The following is a 15,809-nucleotide window of genomic DNA, read 5'->3' as shown; positions in this document are numbered from 1 at the left end:
GACCTGTGAACCTTTGACAGCTCTTTTAAAAGGTTCACAATGATGCTCTCCTTTTAATTGTATTGTCTCATGTTGCTCTTGTCTCAGGGTGCATTTGTAATCTATTTAGTCTTTATAGTCAAGAAAATAGGACTGTTAACAAAAATTCTAAAGATCAATAAATGGTCTTGCATAAAGCAACTGTTTATGTATCATAAGCTATGATCTCCAGATGAAGCTTCCACCATTGTAGGGATATATGATGAAGTAGTTATTAATTGGAATCCTGATGAAAGCAAACCTCTCATGGATTGTGATGTGAACAGACCCCAAGGGAATGATTAATGAATTTCCAGTTTTGTGTTCTAAAAATATCATGTCTTGGAGCTGCCCATAACCCCTCTGGAGGGATAGCCCATCCTGCTCCTGTTAGTTACCAGTTCTAGAATTATTTCACATAATTTGCATAAATATATGTGCATTGTTTTTCTCCCAGACGGTTCCTAGTATGACACGCCGCTGCTGACGTCATACTAGGCGCCGCCTGGGAGAAAAACAATGGCGGCGCCCAGCAGAAGGAAGAAGACGGGCGCGGAAGCCTGAAGAGGACCCGCACGGACATCGGGGGAGCAGCGCTGCACGTCGGGGCCACCGGAGGGTGAGTATATACATTTATTATTTTTTAAATATTTTTTAAGTATGCATGTTATGTATTGACTCGTGTATAAGCCGAGGGGATGTTTTTCAGCACATTTTTTGTGCTGAAAAACTCTGCTTATACACGAGTATATACGGTAAGTTTTCTGTACATTTCAAAGATAAAAACAGTCATGAATGGAATATGTCCCTAAGGGTGCAAGACTTAATTCTTCCATTTCGTAGGTTTCATCCTGCTGCCTGGTTGAATATATTGTGCATTCATGTTTGAGCAGACATACAAGGACAGTTGTTTCATTTCTGTTGGACTCCATTTCAGCTTGCTTGCAGGCTATCTGATGGGAAAATAGGAATCTGTTGCACACCAGGCGGATAGTGATAGAATATTGTATGTGAGTTTATCCATTTATAGGCATTCTTTGTAAGGAGGCTGACATTTGTGTTCTCCAGTAGCCTAAAGTCTTCCCTCACATGTCATTGTGGATGACGATATTCAAGTACTAAAAATTTCTGTCCATCACTCCTGCTGGTTGACATTTTTAACTTGTTGAAATTTGATTAATGTGACATAAAACATCTGATTCTTTAAGAAAAGTAGAAATAATACTTGGATTATAGTTTATAATCATTTCCAGGAAATTAATCAAGGTAAACTTATTGACATTCACAGTCACAGTAACACAGCAGGTGTGGACCAACCGTGTTGCCCAACTGACTCGGCAAAGGTCTAATCCTAAGGGCATTATCCAAGTTTCCCTGATGGTTTTCAACCTTTACAGGGTTCTAGAATTTGCTGTAACACACACACAATGATGTCTCTTGGAGCAGTCTTGGTGTAAGGGTCAGCTAGCCCAGGCAGGTTCCATGATTCCATAGCATAATACTGAAGGAGAAGTCTGAGATGTAAGCCAGTAATCTGAGGTGTAGGCTGGCAGAGGCCAGAGCAGATTGGACTAAAAAAAATAATGTGTTTTCTTTTATCAATGAAGGTACGTGTTGGAGAGGTTGGAGGAAATACCCTAGGATTTTATGGTTGCCAGTTTAGCCCAGATAAGTCGATGATTCTTGCTCATGCATTTCATGGAGCCCTGCACTTATGGAGTCGGAATCCAGAGAAACATGTAAGAAACATCTGTCTGCATGTGCATGTTTTTATACAAAGGAACAAAGGTCATGTCAAGAGTTGAGGCTGTTTCTTTAAGAGATTGTAAACATGTAAATATTTTTAGCAAAGTGCCAATACGACAATTTAAGCAGTAACTTGTGACTCTCTGATCTGTCACAGGTTTAAATTGTAATAGCACCTGAGGACCCAATACAGTAGAAAGAAGGAGAAGAAGTTTGGGTTATCATTGTAGCTTCCTTCTAGGGTCCTGGGCTGCCTGGGACTACAAGAGGCCTTGAGTCCTGTCTGGCGAACTCTGTGCTCGGGTGATGGTGCGGGTGCCCATAGAGCGTGCCATAGGTTTGCCACCACTGTTGTAGGAAAACATTTATATTATAAAGCATTTTATAGAATACCTGCATTTCAAAGCATCTAAAAGCTACCATATTCCATGTATTACAACAGACTAAACTTGCTATACTGGTTCAATTGCTTAGCAAATTTTTCTCACATGAAAAAAATAAATGTTTCAATTTTTATACTTGGATGTTCAAAGCTGTCTAAGGGGTAAGGGGTCCATCCGCAGTTTTCATTTATATAATTTTGGGAAATGAACAACTTTAAGATCACTTTTATTAAATTTTTATAGTTAACCAAAAAACTGTAATTTGGACATTTTGCTGTTTTATTCAGTTATGCATTTACTCTATATAATACCGGATTATTATTTGTAATTGTTTAATAGTTTTTATATGTGTGTTCCATGAAAAGAGGTTTTATATATTTTTAATCCTGTCCCCTTGCCTGTCATTTCATAGAACCCTGATTACACCTCTTGAGAGCCTCCTGTTTTTATTTTTTATGGCAAGCAATAACACTTACGTATAAGAAAGGCTTTTCAAGTTTGTTAAAGAGGACCTGTTTCCCTTAAAAAACGGCACTAAAAGCTTCTTACTAGTGCTAAAACAGACGCACCACTGTTACAATGTTAGCGTTATCGGAAACTACCTAACAAACACTGCTGTGCTGTACACTAGAAAGAGCGTCCGGCATATTCTTGAGGGGGCGGTCTGAGACGCTGCCTCTTCCCCTGGACCACCCCGCCCACTCCATAGGCTAGCAGTGACTGCCGTGCGTCATGCGCCAGCCACTGCCCCCAATCTCACCCCCTCATGTATACGTCGGATCGCTTTGAGAGCGGCCTGGTGTTTCTAGTGTACAGCGCAGCAGTGTTTGTTAGCTGTACCTGAGGTTTCTGATAACTCTAACATTGTAACACTGCTGCGTATGTTTTAGCACTAGGAGCTGCTTACTTTAGTTTTTACTTTAGTGCTGTTTTCAGGTTGACAGGTCATCTTAAATGATATACCTATACTGTATATTAGGTATTACAGGGAACCGGTTTTTGCCCCACTAAACTTAGCAGCACCCTCAGGTAGAGTATGAAATTTTCATTCTAGCATTCCCCTCTTTATGTGATGTCTCAACCTGAGACATGGCCAAGTAATTTTATTTTTTTAGAAAGCAAAGCAAAAATTCCAACCATATAAAGCAAGGCTTACATAGAAGTTACTCATGTTTGCAGTAAGACATTAATATTTGCAATATAGATCTTGGTAGTTGAGTGAGGGACGTTATGCGTAGGGCTAAGGAAAATTATGGAGGTAGTAGATAATGGCAGGGAACAGAAAAAGGAAGGGAAGAAGAGACATGTAAGGGGTGCAGTAACATGGGGATGAAATTCCAACGAGGAGACAGCCACAGAGAACTACTAAAGACACATTATCAGGTATTCATAAGTGGACCTCACTTACATATGAGGCATGAGGCTGCTGAATATATTAAGAAAAAAAATGATAATGTGGTATTTAAACATATAAACTTTTAAAAACCTAGAGGGGAGTGGATGTCTCCGCAAATTGTAATGAAAAGGATTCTGTTTAAGTGTGAACAGTGTCTACAGTACGACAGGAAGGAATTAGGAGTTAATATCAGAAGTGGATTATGCCAACCGATAGGTTTAACTCTAGTACAACACTTTTTTCTATAAAGAATCATGTGTCCTATCTGCCTAGCTTGCTATCTCTTCCATCCTGTCCACAAACTTTTAGGAATCCATAATAAAGTAAGTTTCGGGGAGAAGCTCTACTTTTAGGCCTCCACAGTACACTGCGGTCATTGTGCTCAGTGTATTTGAGGTCAGGAGGGGAACACGCAAAGTAAATCCATTGTTTAGTTCTTTTAGAGGAGCCAGGAGCACCAGATAGTCTGATGTGGCATGTGAGTGGTGACAGCATTGTTCAGATTTTGCACTTCACCTTAGAAGTACCACATACCAACGAGAGTTGTAACAAGCTGGTAATTCTCCTTGTGAGTAAATGAGAGCCATGGCAAATCCCTACCAAAGAGCTTGTAATTAGTCATTATAGGAGAGAAAGGCATATTTCCACAGTGATTTCTGCAGGGCAGATGACAATCAGAATGGCTGCACATTAGAGCTGATTGCAGCAGAAGTCCAAATGGCACGTCTTTATTTTATTTATAAAACCTATAAGCTGCCTGCTGCCACAGCGCCTTGGTAGCCGTATACAGCACCGCTTCACTTCACTTTATCTTGTGTGCCCTGCACCTTTCAGCATACTCTTTGCCCATTAAAAAGTTAAAGGCCTAAGATTGCACTTCTGAAGGAGCTGAGATTTAAATGGCAGATCACTTTAAGCTGATTATTTAATACCGTAATTAGCAGTAAAGTAGGTTGAAATGGGTAAATGTAGATGATGAATATGTTTGCTTGTTTAACTGTAAAGAGAAAGGGTCAGAATGTAAAGCTGACCAGAGGCACCAATATTGTTGTGCTGAATGGCCTTACAATGTTCTTGGTAGAGTTCTGACCCTTCCATCTTGGCACCTGTCAGGAAGTTTTGTTTTAACTGTCCAATCTTGTACTCTGAAGATAGGCTGATTCTTTATTCCTCTCCTACATACTTACCCCATACACATGCAAGCTTGAGTATCAGGAACAGTCGCTTTTGAATGAACTATCAGTGAGCCTTTCTAGTCTCTCTTGAGCATATCAGTGTTATAGGTAATCTACCAACAGGATAATGGTTTAACAAAAAAGGTTTTAAAAACGATGCAAATGAGTCTGAGGAGCTCCAGGCTCCATTGACAGTCTCTATTGAGCCTGGAGCCCCTCAGGCTCATTTGCATCATTTATAAAAACTTTTTTTTGTAAAAACAATGGTAAGAAGAGTGAATCCTGCCAGAGGGGCCACAAATACCAGCATGTCCGTGTTCTTTGTTTACAAATCTTAATCCTGGTGGTAGAGGTCTTTTAACAAGTGTTTTCAAAATCCAGTGTGTTGGATCCCCAGTAGGACAAGTCATTGTGCATTCACAGGTTCCTTTACATTTTGCTACCATTTAATTTTTCAAATACTGCTTCCTTAATTTTTTTTTAATCTCCAATGTTTATAAATTACTTGATGTATGTTATTATAAAGGTAATCTTCTTAATAGGTTTGTATATTGTATGAAGCTTGCTTCCTGTTCACACATAAGAAATTGTAGCAAATTTATTGAAATCCCACTTCTTTCTGTGCTCTTGGGTCCAGTAGGTGGTCCTAGTTGCTGATTAACAGCATATCTTGTATTAGTGTGCATACAGAGATATATGTCTGTGGATTACTACTAGGGTTGCACGATGCATCGAAATCATGGTACTTATATGATTTGAACCCACAACCTCCACATTCCACCTCCCATAGAGAGACATGCACGTGCCGTCCATTTTTTGCAGCTCCATTGACCTGGTCTGTATGTATGTACCTGGTCTGCACGCTGTGTGCACATTTGTTAAAAAACTGGACATGTGAACAGACCCATAGGAAACAGTGGACATAAAAGCTCCTGTCTTCATAAGCCCTAAATTACTATTTAGTATAGTATTTTATATTAACATGACTAGGACAACCTTTACAACACATATACTACACTTTCCTAAAGCACTAAAGCTTCTCCTGGCAGCTCATTGGCTGACCGTTACTGATGGCATGTGACTTTTGCATTGCATTTCTAAATGTAATGTAAATGCCCCATGTGACCAGACCCTAAACACTCAGATAATACTTTTTTTTCTTTTCTTGAAAATATTGTATCGAGTATCACAATACTTTTCTGGGTATCGTATCACACTCAAAATTCTGGTATCGGCGCAACCCTAATGACTACATTACATCTTGCTCTATTCTTAAATGGAACCTGTCACTAGGAATATCATGAACAGTGGTTGCTTGGTGCTGGGCAGCAGGACTGGTGCATCCATAGGCATGATCTTCAATTTGGTGCAAACTTTATGTGTAAAAATGGTATAAAGTGTCAAATACTAGGCTGGTTTTACTTGTGCATCAGTTGGGAGTTGAAGGACGGCCTTTACGTATAAGGACCCTGCACACAAACATTTTAATGAGTAGCACATGGCCACATTCACTGCATTGAGTAGTACGGTCATTCATTTGTAAGGAGGGATAAGGAGTAAGCTTTCAGCCATCTGTAAGGGGCTTAGTTTAAGTATTAATTGTGCTCATTCAATGCTTGTTACTTTTATACATTTGTTGCTTTATATCTAATATTTAGGAGGAGTGGATCCCTCAGGTTGTGATGTCTGGACACTTCAATGGTGTTCAGGGACTGAGGTGGGACCCCGAAGGAGAATTTATAATAACAGTAGGCACAGACCAAACTACCAGACTGTTCGCTCCTTGGAAAAGAAGTGGCCAGAGACAGGTATCCATTGTTTGCTTTTAAATCTTTTAATTATTAATTTTCATTTCAAACGAAAATGGCTTGCAGCGGTGTGCTGATGTAAGCGGGAGGAAGGAGCAGGGGAGATTCTATCGGAGGGGGAGGGCTACAAGATGGGAAGAGGGGTTGAAGAGAGGAAAACTTATGCCATTTGAACTGCCCCCTCTAGGACTTACCACACACTGCTGGCAGGGAGCCAGGGAAACAATTAAAATCAATATAATTATTCCTATGCGCGAAAAAAGGCATTTTTGAAATCGATATGTCAGTGGCTATTGGAATCTGTCATAATTTTATGTTTAGGGATGGTGGGATACTAGTGTGACACCTTTAAATTTACCAGTTGGCAAGTTGGAACATTTTACAACGACTATGAAGCCAAGGCTACTCCTTTCTGAGATGCATGCATTTAGAAAAAAGTAAAATATAGTAAAAAGTAAAAAAGTATATACTCGAGTATAAGCCTAGTTTTTCAGCACAAAATTTGTGCTCAAAAACCCTAACTCGGCTTATACTCGAGTCAACTAAAAACATAAAGACAAAACTCACCTTTCTGACGTCACCCATAGGTCCTCTTCTGTCTGAGATAGAAGAGGACCTATGGGGGACGTCGGAAAGATGAGTACAGTGTTATTTTTTTTCCTACTACAGGGGCTGGGCAGGCTGTATGCTACAGGGGTTGGGCAGGCTGTATGCTACAGGGGCTGGCAGACTATATACTGGGAGGCTGTAACCAATGCATTTCCCACCCTCGGCTTATACTTGAGTCAATAGGTTTTCCCAGTTTTTTGTGTTGAAATTAGGGGTCTCGGCTTATACTCGGGTCGGCTTATACTCGAGTATATACGGTATGTCTGTAGGTGGGGGTGCGCACTTTACACACTGAAAACTGTCCATGTACTGTGACATTGTGGAAGGTAATGGACAGATTATGTCTGTTCTTTCAAGAACTGTACATCTCTTTGTGTATTTGTTTATTTAGGTTCACCTTACAATAGAGACTGAGTTGTTTATACAAAATTAAAATATTACCACAATGTAGAATAAGAATAACTATTTTATGCACTAGAAATCTATTGAAGAGGTCTATGAAAGAGCCAAGTTTGTTGCTAAGCAACCAGACTTCATGAGTAGCAAGTCATCTAAAACAAATAAAATGTAATGATCTAACAATGTTTTTTCTCTAAGGACCACCTTTGTAGGACTCCCGTATGAGGTGTTTTATTTGTTGTGCTCCATATGTCCTCAGTGATCCAACCACTTAAGAGGTCATTCTAGGCAGCTGCCAACTGTCTTGTGACCCCCTGGTTGTCTTCCTCGAGAAGATTTTTCAGCTTTTTGTGTAGATCTTTGTAAAGAATATATATATATATATATATATATATATATATATATATATATATATATATATATATATATATATAATATTTTTAATTTTTTTTTTTTTTTTTTTTTTTTTTTTACAAATGCAATTTTTCTAGTCTTTCATTACAAGAAAGGCCTCTCTTTTCTTGTACAGCCCCATTCTTTACATAGGAAGACAGTATTGTACACCATATTCTCCCTTAATTTTAAATCTTTCTTTTTCCTTTCCTGCGCTTTACCGGCTTGAAATTAGTTAACTGTGGCAATTGTGTCCATGAAAGGGAAGTTATTTTTAAAACGAAAAAGTGGGGTTAGGGAAGTTCTGTATAATTTTTCAGCTTATCATTAAAATAAAATGTAATTTTATGATTTAGCTTTTCTCTCTACATAGGTGACATGGCATGAAATAGCAAGGCCTCAGGTTCATGGCTATGACATGCAGTGTATTGCAATGATTGGACGATTCCAGTATGTATCAGGAGCAGATGAGAAAGTTCTCAGAGTTTTTTCAGCAACAAGGAACTTTATTGAAAACTTCAGTCGCATTTCTAATATCTCGGTGGACAAAATCCTATTAAATGTAAGTTCCTGCATCTATAATTATTGATGACATTTGGGCAGAAATAAAAAACTGAATAACTCGGGGTAAAAAAAGATTTAACACTTACTTCCAGGTAAAGATTTTATGCATGTAACATTGCTGAATAAACCTTTACGCCCTATTCATACAGCTGTCATTGTGGCCCTGATCTGGCTGCACAAATAGCCGCACCGCAAATTATAGGATATGTCCTATGTTTGGGCTCACTCTCCCACCCTTCTCCATGCAGCCCTGTACTTACCCTGTAACCGGTTCTGATGAGCACATGGAAAAGAAATCTACCCTCAAAATCAAGCATAATAAACCAGGGACACTTACTCATTGACCCAGGCACCGTTAGTCTGGTAATCTGCTATTATTTGTTTTCCTCCTTCCTTGTAAAATAAACTTTTAAAATTCTGCTAATGATCCTGAAGGGAACTGGTGGATGTGTCTATAGCCTGTCTGTGATGTATCTTTATTGGCTGTTACAATGCGCATAACATGTCTCATCTAACCCTCTTTTGTTATTTAGCAGCAGCATGAAGTGCAGGGGAGGGACGACCTGAATTTACAGCACTGAGGATCTCCCCTCAGGCTCATAAGTATAATTTTAAAATTAGATTTTAGAAGGAAAGAGGCAATGGATAACAAATATAAGAAGATCAACACAGTTACAGTGCCTGATTTACCATGCTTGATTTTGATGGTAGATTTCCTTTAAATGCTAGGGTTTCTACTAAAGCATAGTATTGTGAGCTACACTATCGCTCCAGGTGTAAGCTTGTTGAGCTACACTTATCCTAGCAATTCATCACATTCACTTTTATGGAGTACACTTTATAGTTACCTCCTAGTCTTGTAAATATATGGTTCATTGTTGCTTTGTCTACATAGGTAGACTGTATGGTGCACAATATTCCACCTGAATTTCCATATGTTGTCCAATTACTGATTTGTATAGATTCCGATTACACGACATATCAAAATTTCAGTACCTTTTTCGTTTTTTAAAGAGACAAAACGGTGGTTTGTTGCAGTGAGATACTGCATGTGATCACTGTTCCACCAATCATAGGAATAGTTCATGTTTTGTTTGAGAGTTGGCAAAGGAGTTCTGACACAAGCAGGGAATTTCTGCACTTGAGGTAAACTTGGATGAAATCTACATTCCCCTGCCTTCAGTGCACTGCCCTGATCTGTGTAATCTACTCTCTTCAGCCCCAAACCTCAGTGGAGTTCAGTGGTTTTCATCTCCTAACCCTTCCTGCTCAGTGATGGATATATCCTTCAATGAGCTCTACTAGTAAACTCTTGTTTATGGATATATCTGCCACTGTGCTGTTCAGCTCACCATCAGAGCTGAGCCGGCATCATTAAGCACCCTAGTGTATATAACCTATTAAAAAAAAAATCATCACACAAATCCTACACATATAGTATTGACTCATTCGTAGCGACCCATACACTAAAACTGTATCTTTATTGCATTAAAAAAACACCAAAGTTATTTTTACCTCTCTCGTCCCCCTTTTCCTCAAAAGTGATCAAATAAAGGATCTACTCCAGAATGACACTGGTGTAAATACAGCCATGTCCCACCAAAAATAAACCCTCAATCACAAGTGTTATACCTTTTCAAAGACAGCCTTGCAAAAACTATTGTTTTTTCCCCACATTGTTTTATTCTGGAGAATTTATAAAACTTTAGAAGAAAATATAGAAATCTGGTGTCTCCATAATATTACTGACCCATAGAATGAAGGAAGCCTGTTTTTTTAGGCAGTTATTGTCCTTTGAGTAATCCAATACCATTAAAGTGAATAGGGTTTTTAAAACATAACTAAGTATTGGGTTCACGCTGGTTAAAGCTGTGACCTTTATCACTTAACATGTGTCCAGATGGTTAGAACATTTAAATCTTGATAAATTTTTAACATCTAACCCACCCTTCCTATATATAATAATAATTGATCATTTATTCTTTTATACTGCAGCATTAGAAATGTCATATTTGCAAGGCAATATGTTTTCATATTAGTATTGTTTATTTTTTTTTCTAATATCACATATGTTATGCAAGTCACTGGTTCTTTGTGTATATTGTTTGGGACTGGAGATCGTGAATGTATGAGCAGCACAAAAAGGTGGAAATTACCGTATAAAAATCACTATACATCAAATTGGAATCTGACTTTAATAAGTAGTCTGTGTCATATAGTTGAATAGGTGAAATAGATTAGATAAGCAATCTTTGCTTTTAATCAGTCATGGGAGAACTGGAGCTGACTGTGGAAAATGGGTAGGTACTATAAAAGGGATTACGGATAAATTATGGTAAAGATGGGGTAGGGTCCCCACCAATTATGAGAACTGGGGAGTCCCTTATAGCCCCTGTACGAGTCAAGCATTAATTATGTTAATTATATAGAGTGGCTATAAACATATGGGGGAGCTTGTCCACCTCTGCTTATACAGGGTTAAAAGGGACCTCTATTTTTGCAACTTGCATGTTCTGTTTGTAATCAGTCTTTTATTAAAATGTTTTAAGGATAACGCCTAGAGAAGTGATGGCGAACCTTTTAGAGACCAAGTGCCCAAACTGCAAACCAAAGTCTACGCTATCATTGCAGAGTGCCAACCCGGCTATTGAGCCTAAAATTACCGACAATCCCCCTTTATAAGGGACATATAATACTGCCACATGATGACCATTACCAGTACAACAAGATAAATACCACCATACTGATAATAAAAAGACCACTAAAGAAAGTCCATCATCAGCAATTATATCACAAAGCAGGAGCAAATACAGCGGGTAATACTACCCCAGTGAGGAGCACTACCACCATCCAGTGAGGAGCACTACCCCCATCCAGTGAGGAGCACTACCCCCATCCAGTGAGGAGCACTACCCCCATCCAGTGAGGAACACTACCCCCATCCAGTGAGGAGCACTACCCCCATCCAGTGAGGAGCACTACCCCCATCCAGTGAGGAGCACTACCCCCATCCAGTGAGGAGCACTACCCCCATCCAGTGAGGAGCACTACCCCCATCCAGTGAGGGGCACTACCCCCATCCAGTGAGGAGCACTACCCCCATGCAGTGAGGGGCACTACCCCCATCCAGTGAGGAGCACTACCCCCATGCAGTGAGGGGCACTACCCCCATGCAGTGAGGGGCACTACCCCCATGCAGTGAGGAGCACTGCCCCCATGCAGTGAGGGGCACTGCCCCCATGCAGTGAGGGGCACTGCCCCCATGCAGTGAGGAGCACTAGCCCCCATGCAGTGAGGAGCACTAGCCCCCATGCAGTGAGGAGCACTAGCCCCCATGCAGTGAGGAGCACTAGCCCCCATGCAGTGAGGAGCACTAGCCCCCATGCAGTGAGGAGCACTAGCCCCCATGCAGTGAGGAGCACTAGCCCCCATGCAGTGAGGAGCACTAGCCCCCATGCAGTGAGGAGCACTAGCCCCCATGCAGTGAGGAGCACTAGCCCCCATGCAGTGAGGAGCACTAGCCCCCATGCAGTGAGGAGCACTAGCCCCCATGCAGTGAGGAGCACTAGCCCCCATCCAGTGAGGAGCACTAGCCCCCATCCAGTGAGGAGCACTAGCCCCCATCCAGTGAGGAGCACTAGCCCCCATCCAGTGAGGAGCACTAGCCCCCATCCAGTGAGGAGCACTAGCCCCCATCCAGTGAGGAGCACTAGCCCCCATCCAGTGAGGAGCACTAGCCCCCATCCAGTGAGGAGCACTAGCCCCCATCCAGTGAGGAGCACTAGCCCCCATCCAGTGAGGAGCACTAGCCCCCATCCAGTGAGGAGCACTAGCCCCCATCCAGTGAGGAGCACTAGCCCCCATCCAGTGAGGAGCACTAGCCCCCATCCAGTGAGGAGCACTAGCCCCCATCCAGTGAGGAGCACTAGCCCCCATCCAGTGAGGAGCACTAGCCCCCATCCAGTGAGGAGCACTAGCCCCCATCCAGTGAGGAGCACTAGCCCCCATCCAGTGAGGAGCACTAGCCCCCATCCAGTGAGGAGCACTAGCCCCCATCCAGTGAGGAGCACTAGCCCCCATCCAGTGAGGAGCACTAGCCCCCATCCAGTGAGGAGCACTAGCCCCCATCCAGTGAGGAGCACTAGCCCCCATCCAGTGAGGAGCACTAGCCCCACACAGCGAGTGTGGGTGCACTGAATTACAAAGTTACATGGAATCAGGCAGGTGAATTTTCTATCAAATGTCCCCATATGACAGCTGTCTGTGGCTATTATATATATCTCCCTTGGTCCTGAGCTCTGGGCACCTGTGCCATGCTGTCAGTGAGGGCAGTGTAGTACACCCCAGGGTCACTGGCAGCATGGCACAGCAACAAGACAAGAGATCTGGGCCAAGGGCAGTATATATGTGGCCATGGGAAGCTGTCATACAGGGCAGTTTGGGACACTAAACAATAAGGATCTTTAGTTGTTTAGTGTCCCAAAGCTGCCTGCCTGCTGCCTATGACATATACACAGAGCATCTCCTGCCTCCTCCTGTTACACTTATCTTTACAGGCTGCTGTAGGCTCCTGCAGTTTCGTCTCTCTCCTCGTGTTTCCGGGCTGCAGGGGAGGAGTGGGAGGGGAGTAAGAGAGTGTAAGGCAGCACTAGTGAGCACAGAGCAGCCTGCTGGCTGAAGCTTCATTGATTCAAGATATAGACGGCAGGGGAGATGGTGCGCGTGCCCTCCGTGGCACGCGTGCCATAGGTTCGCCACCACTGGCCTAGAGCATAATAAATAATGAAGTGACCTGAAGGCTACTTCTTATTTGGGTGTTGAGGGTTTCTTGTGCCCTGTCATGATTTTGATTTTTCATCTCTTGTAAGGAATATTATTTGAGACTGTCAAAAGACTGCCTCACCTAATTTCCTATCTGTCTTGAGAGTTTTTCTCTATTCTTATGATAAACATAAGGGGCGATTAGTCATCCCAAAGGGGCTCTAATATAGGGTTACACTAGTAAAATAAATTACAAATGACAGTCATTCAACAAAATGTCTAATGCTTAATGTCATACACTTGCAAGTCATCCTCTTCGACCAGGAAACTAAAAAAATGTTAAATTGACTAAATCCTGTGTCTTTTATACAATATATTGGCTATACAGCAGCTTCAATATCCGTTTCCTTAATGTCACCTTGTAAAGTGATTACCTTCAAGCCTCTTACATGTGTGACTTCCTATTGACCTTCAAGTCTCATCAGCCTCATTTACTTAACTAAATTGTTTCCCTTTGTCTAGATTAAATTAATTGAAATCTGAATATAGAGTTCAGGAGGTAACCATTAAAGAATTGATGTCATAAGACCATAGGTTGTGTACGAATTCCAGCATCTTGTGAAATTAAAATTGAAATTGCCTTGGTAAATAATGTGATATAATCCTCTTCATGTGACATCACCATCTCATCCTCTGAGCAGGGAATAATCAGGGAACTATAAAATGAGCTGAATGGAAGTCCTCAAACACTATCTGTAGGTTAGAAAATGTAAAGTAATGACACAATCTCAAATCAGTTTTTGTGTTCAAAGCCATTTACTACATTGGGGTCGGCTGGGCCTCTGTTGGGAGCCTTCATTGCAGAATCCATTTGCATTCGCAAGCTCGGATGTGACCTTAGCTGTCTTATCAAAATATATTTTACTTATGCCGTTAAGAGAATGTATTCTAGCCAGTTTCCATCCAGAGATTTATTCACAGTTCTGCGGACTCTTTGGGGAGATTAATCAGAAAAGTATGAGAGCAGAACTGTTCTAGGTGCCCACATCCAATCAGAGCTTAGCTTTAAATTTATAAACAGCTGTGGAAAAATTAAAGCTAAGCTCTGATTGGTTGACATGGGTTACCATAACAATTCTACTCTGATAAATCCCCCCTCCATGTGTATACGCAACATTGGCAGAAACTCAGACATCCAATATGCACATTGTATTAAAAAAATATGCAGAAACATGCCTCTTATTTCTGTGGTTTAAGGTGCGGAAATCAACATTTTGCACAGTTTGAGCTCCGACCAAAGCAAAATCTCGGCTTTAAACACATAGCGGATCCAATTGATATCTGATGCTTGCAAATGGCTGCAGCATTATTTTTCAGGTAAATCCAGCAGCCATTCTGCAACTAGTGCAGATACCCTTCAGTTCATGCTTTTACTTGCTGATTTGGTGTTAAATTACAGCTTTCCCTGATGATAATCTTTGTGAGAATTATAGTATGAATAAGGCTAAGTTTACTTGGTGCTTTTGTATACACCTGGGGTCACCCGTGGGATAGTTCCCTGTCCATATGTTGAGCATATACATTTACATATGCTGTTAGACTGAGTCATACATTTCTATACTGTGCAGAGAACATGGTGGAAAGATTCAGCTGAGCGTGTACATAAAATGTACTGTTAGTGGGAGGCATACATTGGTGGTGGAAATAATTTAAAGGAAATGCCGCACTTCCCCTTTCATTCTCGGGGTGCGGTTGCAAGTGGCTATAGCATTCCGTCTACAAACGCTATAGCTAGCGCCCAGGGACAGGCCACGGCCGATCGCATATGCGTTTTCAGTGACCAGCACCATGCAAGATGGATGCTGTCTACCGATCGCCTATGTCTCATTGAAAAGAGCCAGGGCACCGCTAGCACCATGTGTGACCGTGCCCTCAGGAGTAGTGTGTGTCCTATGATCAGGCCACCAGTGATTATAGATTAATGAGACATTAAAGTCTTTTATATCAAATTAAGCTGTAGATATGTATATAAATACTATTTATATGACAATAAGTTAAACTATCTTACTGTATTCTTAAGAATTGCTAGACACACGTTTTCTTTTATTATTTGGTGCTGAAATAACACAATTTGTTACAAAGTGAAAACAGCGTTTTGTACGATATTGATTTTACTCCTTTGTGCTGTTGCAGGACCACTCCAATCTTCCCGAAGGTGCCACTGTGCCTGCTTTAGGTTTGTCCAATAAAGCAGTCTTTCAAGGTAAGATTGATATTTTCATTCTCCAGGGTACAAGGCATGTTTTACTGTAAAAGTCTCTGTGACAATGTATCCCTGTATTGTAGATATAGTGTTCTTTGCCTCATGACATTAGTCGGAATGGCAAGAGAAGTCTGTAGTAATTAGCCATTGTAGTAATAATCATTTCTTGCTAGCGCTTGCATTATTGTTTTTTTCCCTTTTGGTTTGTCATTAGCTTTATTTAATTATCATTTTGTGTATGGGAAGCAATTTTCCATCCTCAACAGTAATACAACAGTATACAAATGTTAATAT

General features: G+C 41.1%; 1 protein-coding gene across 1 annotated transcript in view; it reads left to right on the top strand.

Moving 5' to 3' along the window:
* Positions 1-15,809, top strand: part of ELP2 (elongator acetyltransferase complex subunit 2) — a 105,945-nt gene that overhangs the window by 62,167 nt on the left and 27,969 nt on the right. The window contains exons 11-14 of the mRNA XM_072152804.1: positions 1,626-1,757; positions 6,377-6,526; positions 8,301-8,489; positions 15,446-15,515. Coding sequence (XP_072008905.1) covers positions 1,626-1,757; positions 6,377-6,526; positions 8,301-8,489; positions 15,446-15,515 — 541 coding nt within the window. The remainder of the gene's footprint in view (positions 1-1,625; positions 1,758-6,376; positions 6,527-8,300; positions 8,490-15,445; positions 15,516-15,809) is intronic.

Source organism: Engystomops pustulosus, chromosome 5 (assembly GCF_040894005.1).
Source record: "Engystomops pustulosus chromosome 5, aEngPut4.maternal, whole genome shotgun sequence".
Lineage (NCBI taxonomy): Eukaryota > Metazoa > Chordata > Amphibia > Anura > Leptodactylidae > Engystomops > Engystomops pustulosus.
The sequence above is the reverse complement of the archived record's forward strand: the minus strand, read 5'-3'. Positions and strand labels throughout refer to the sequence as shown.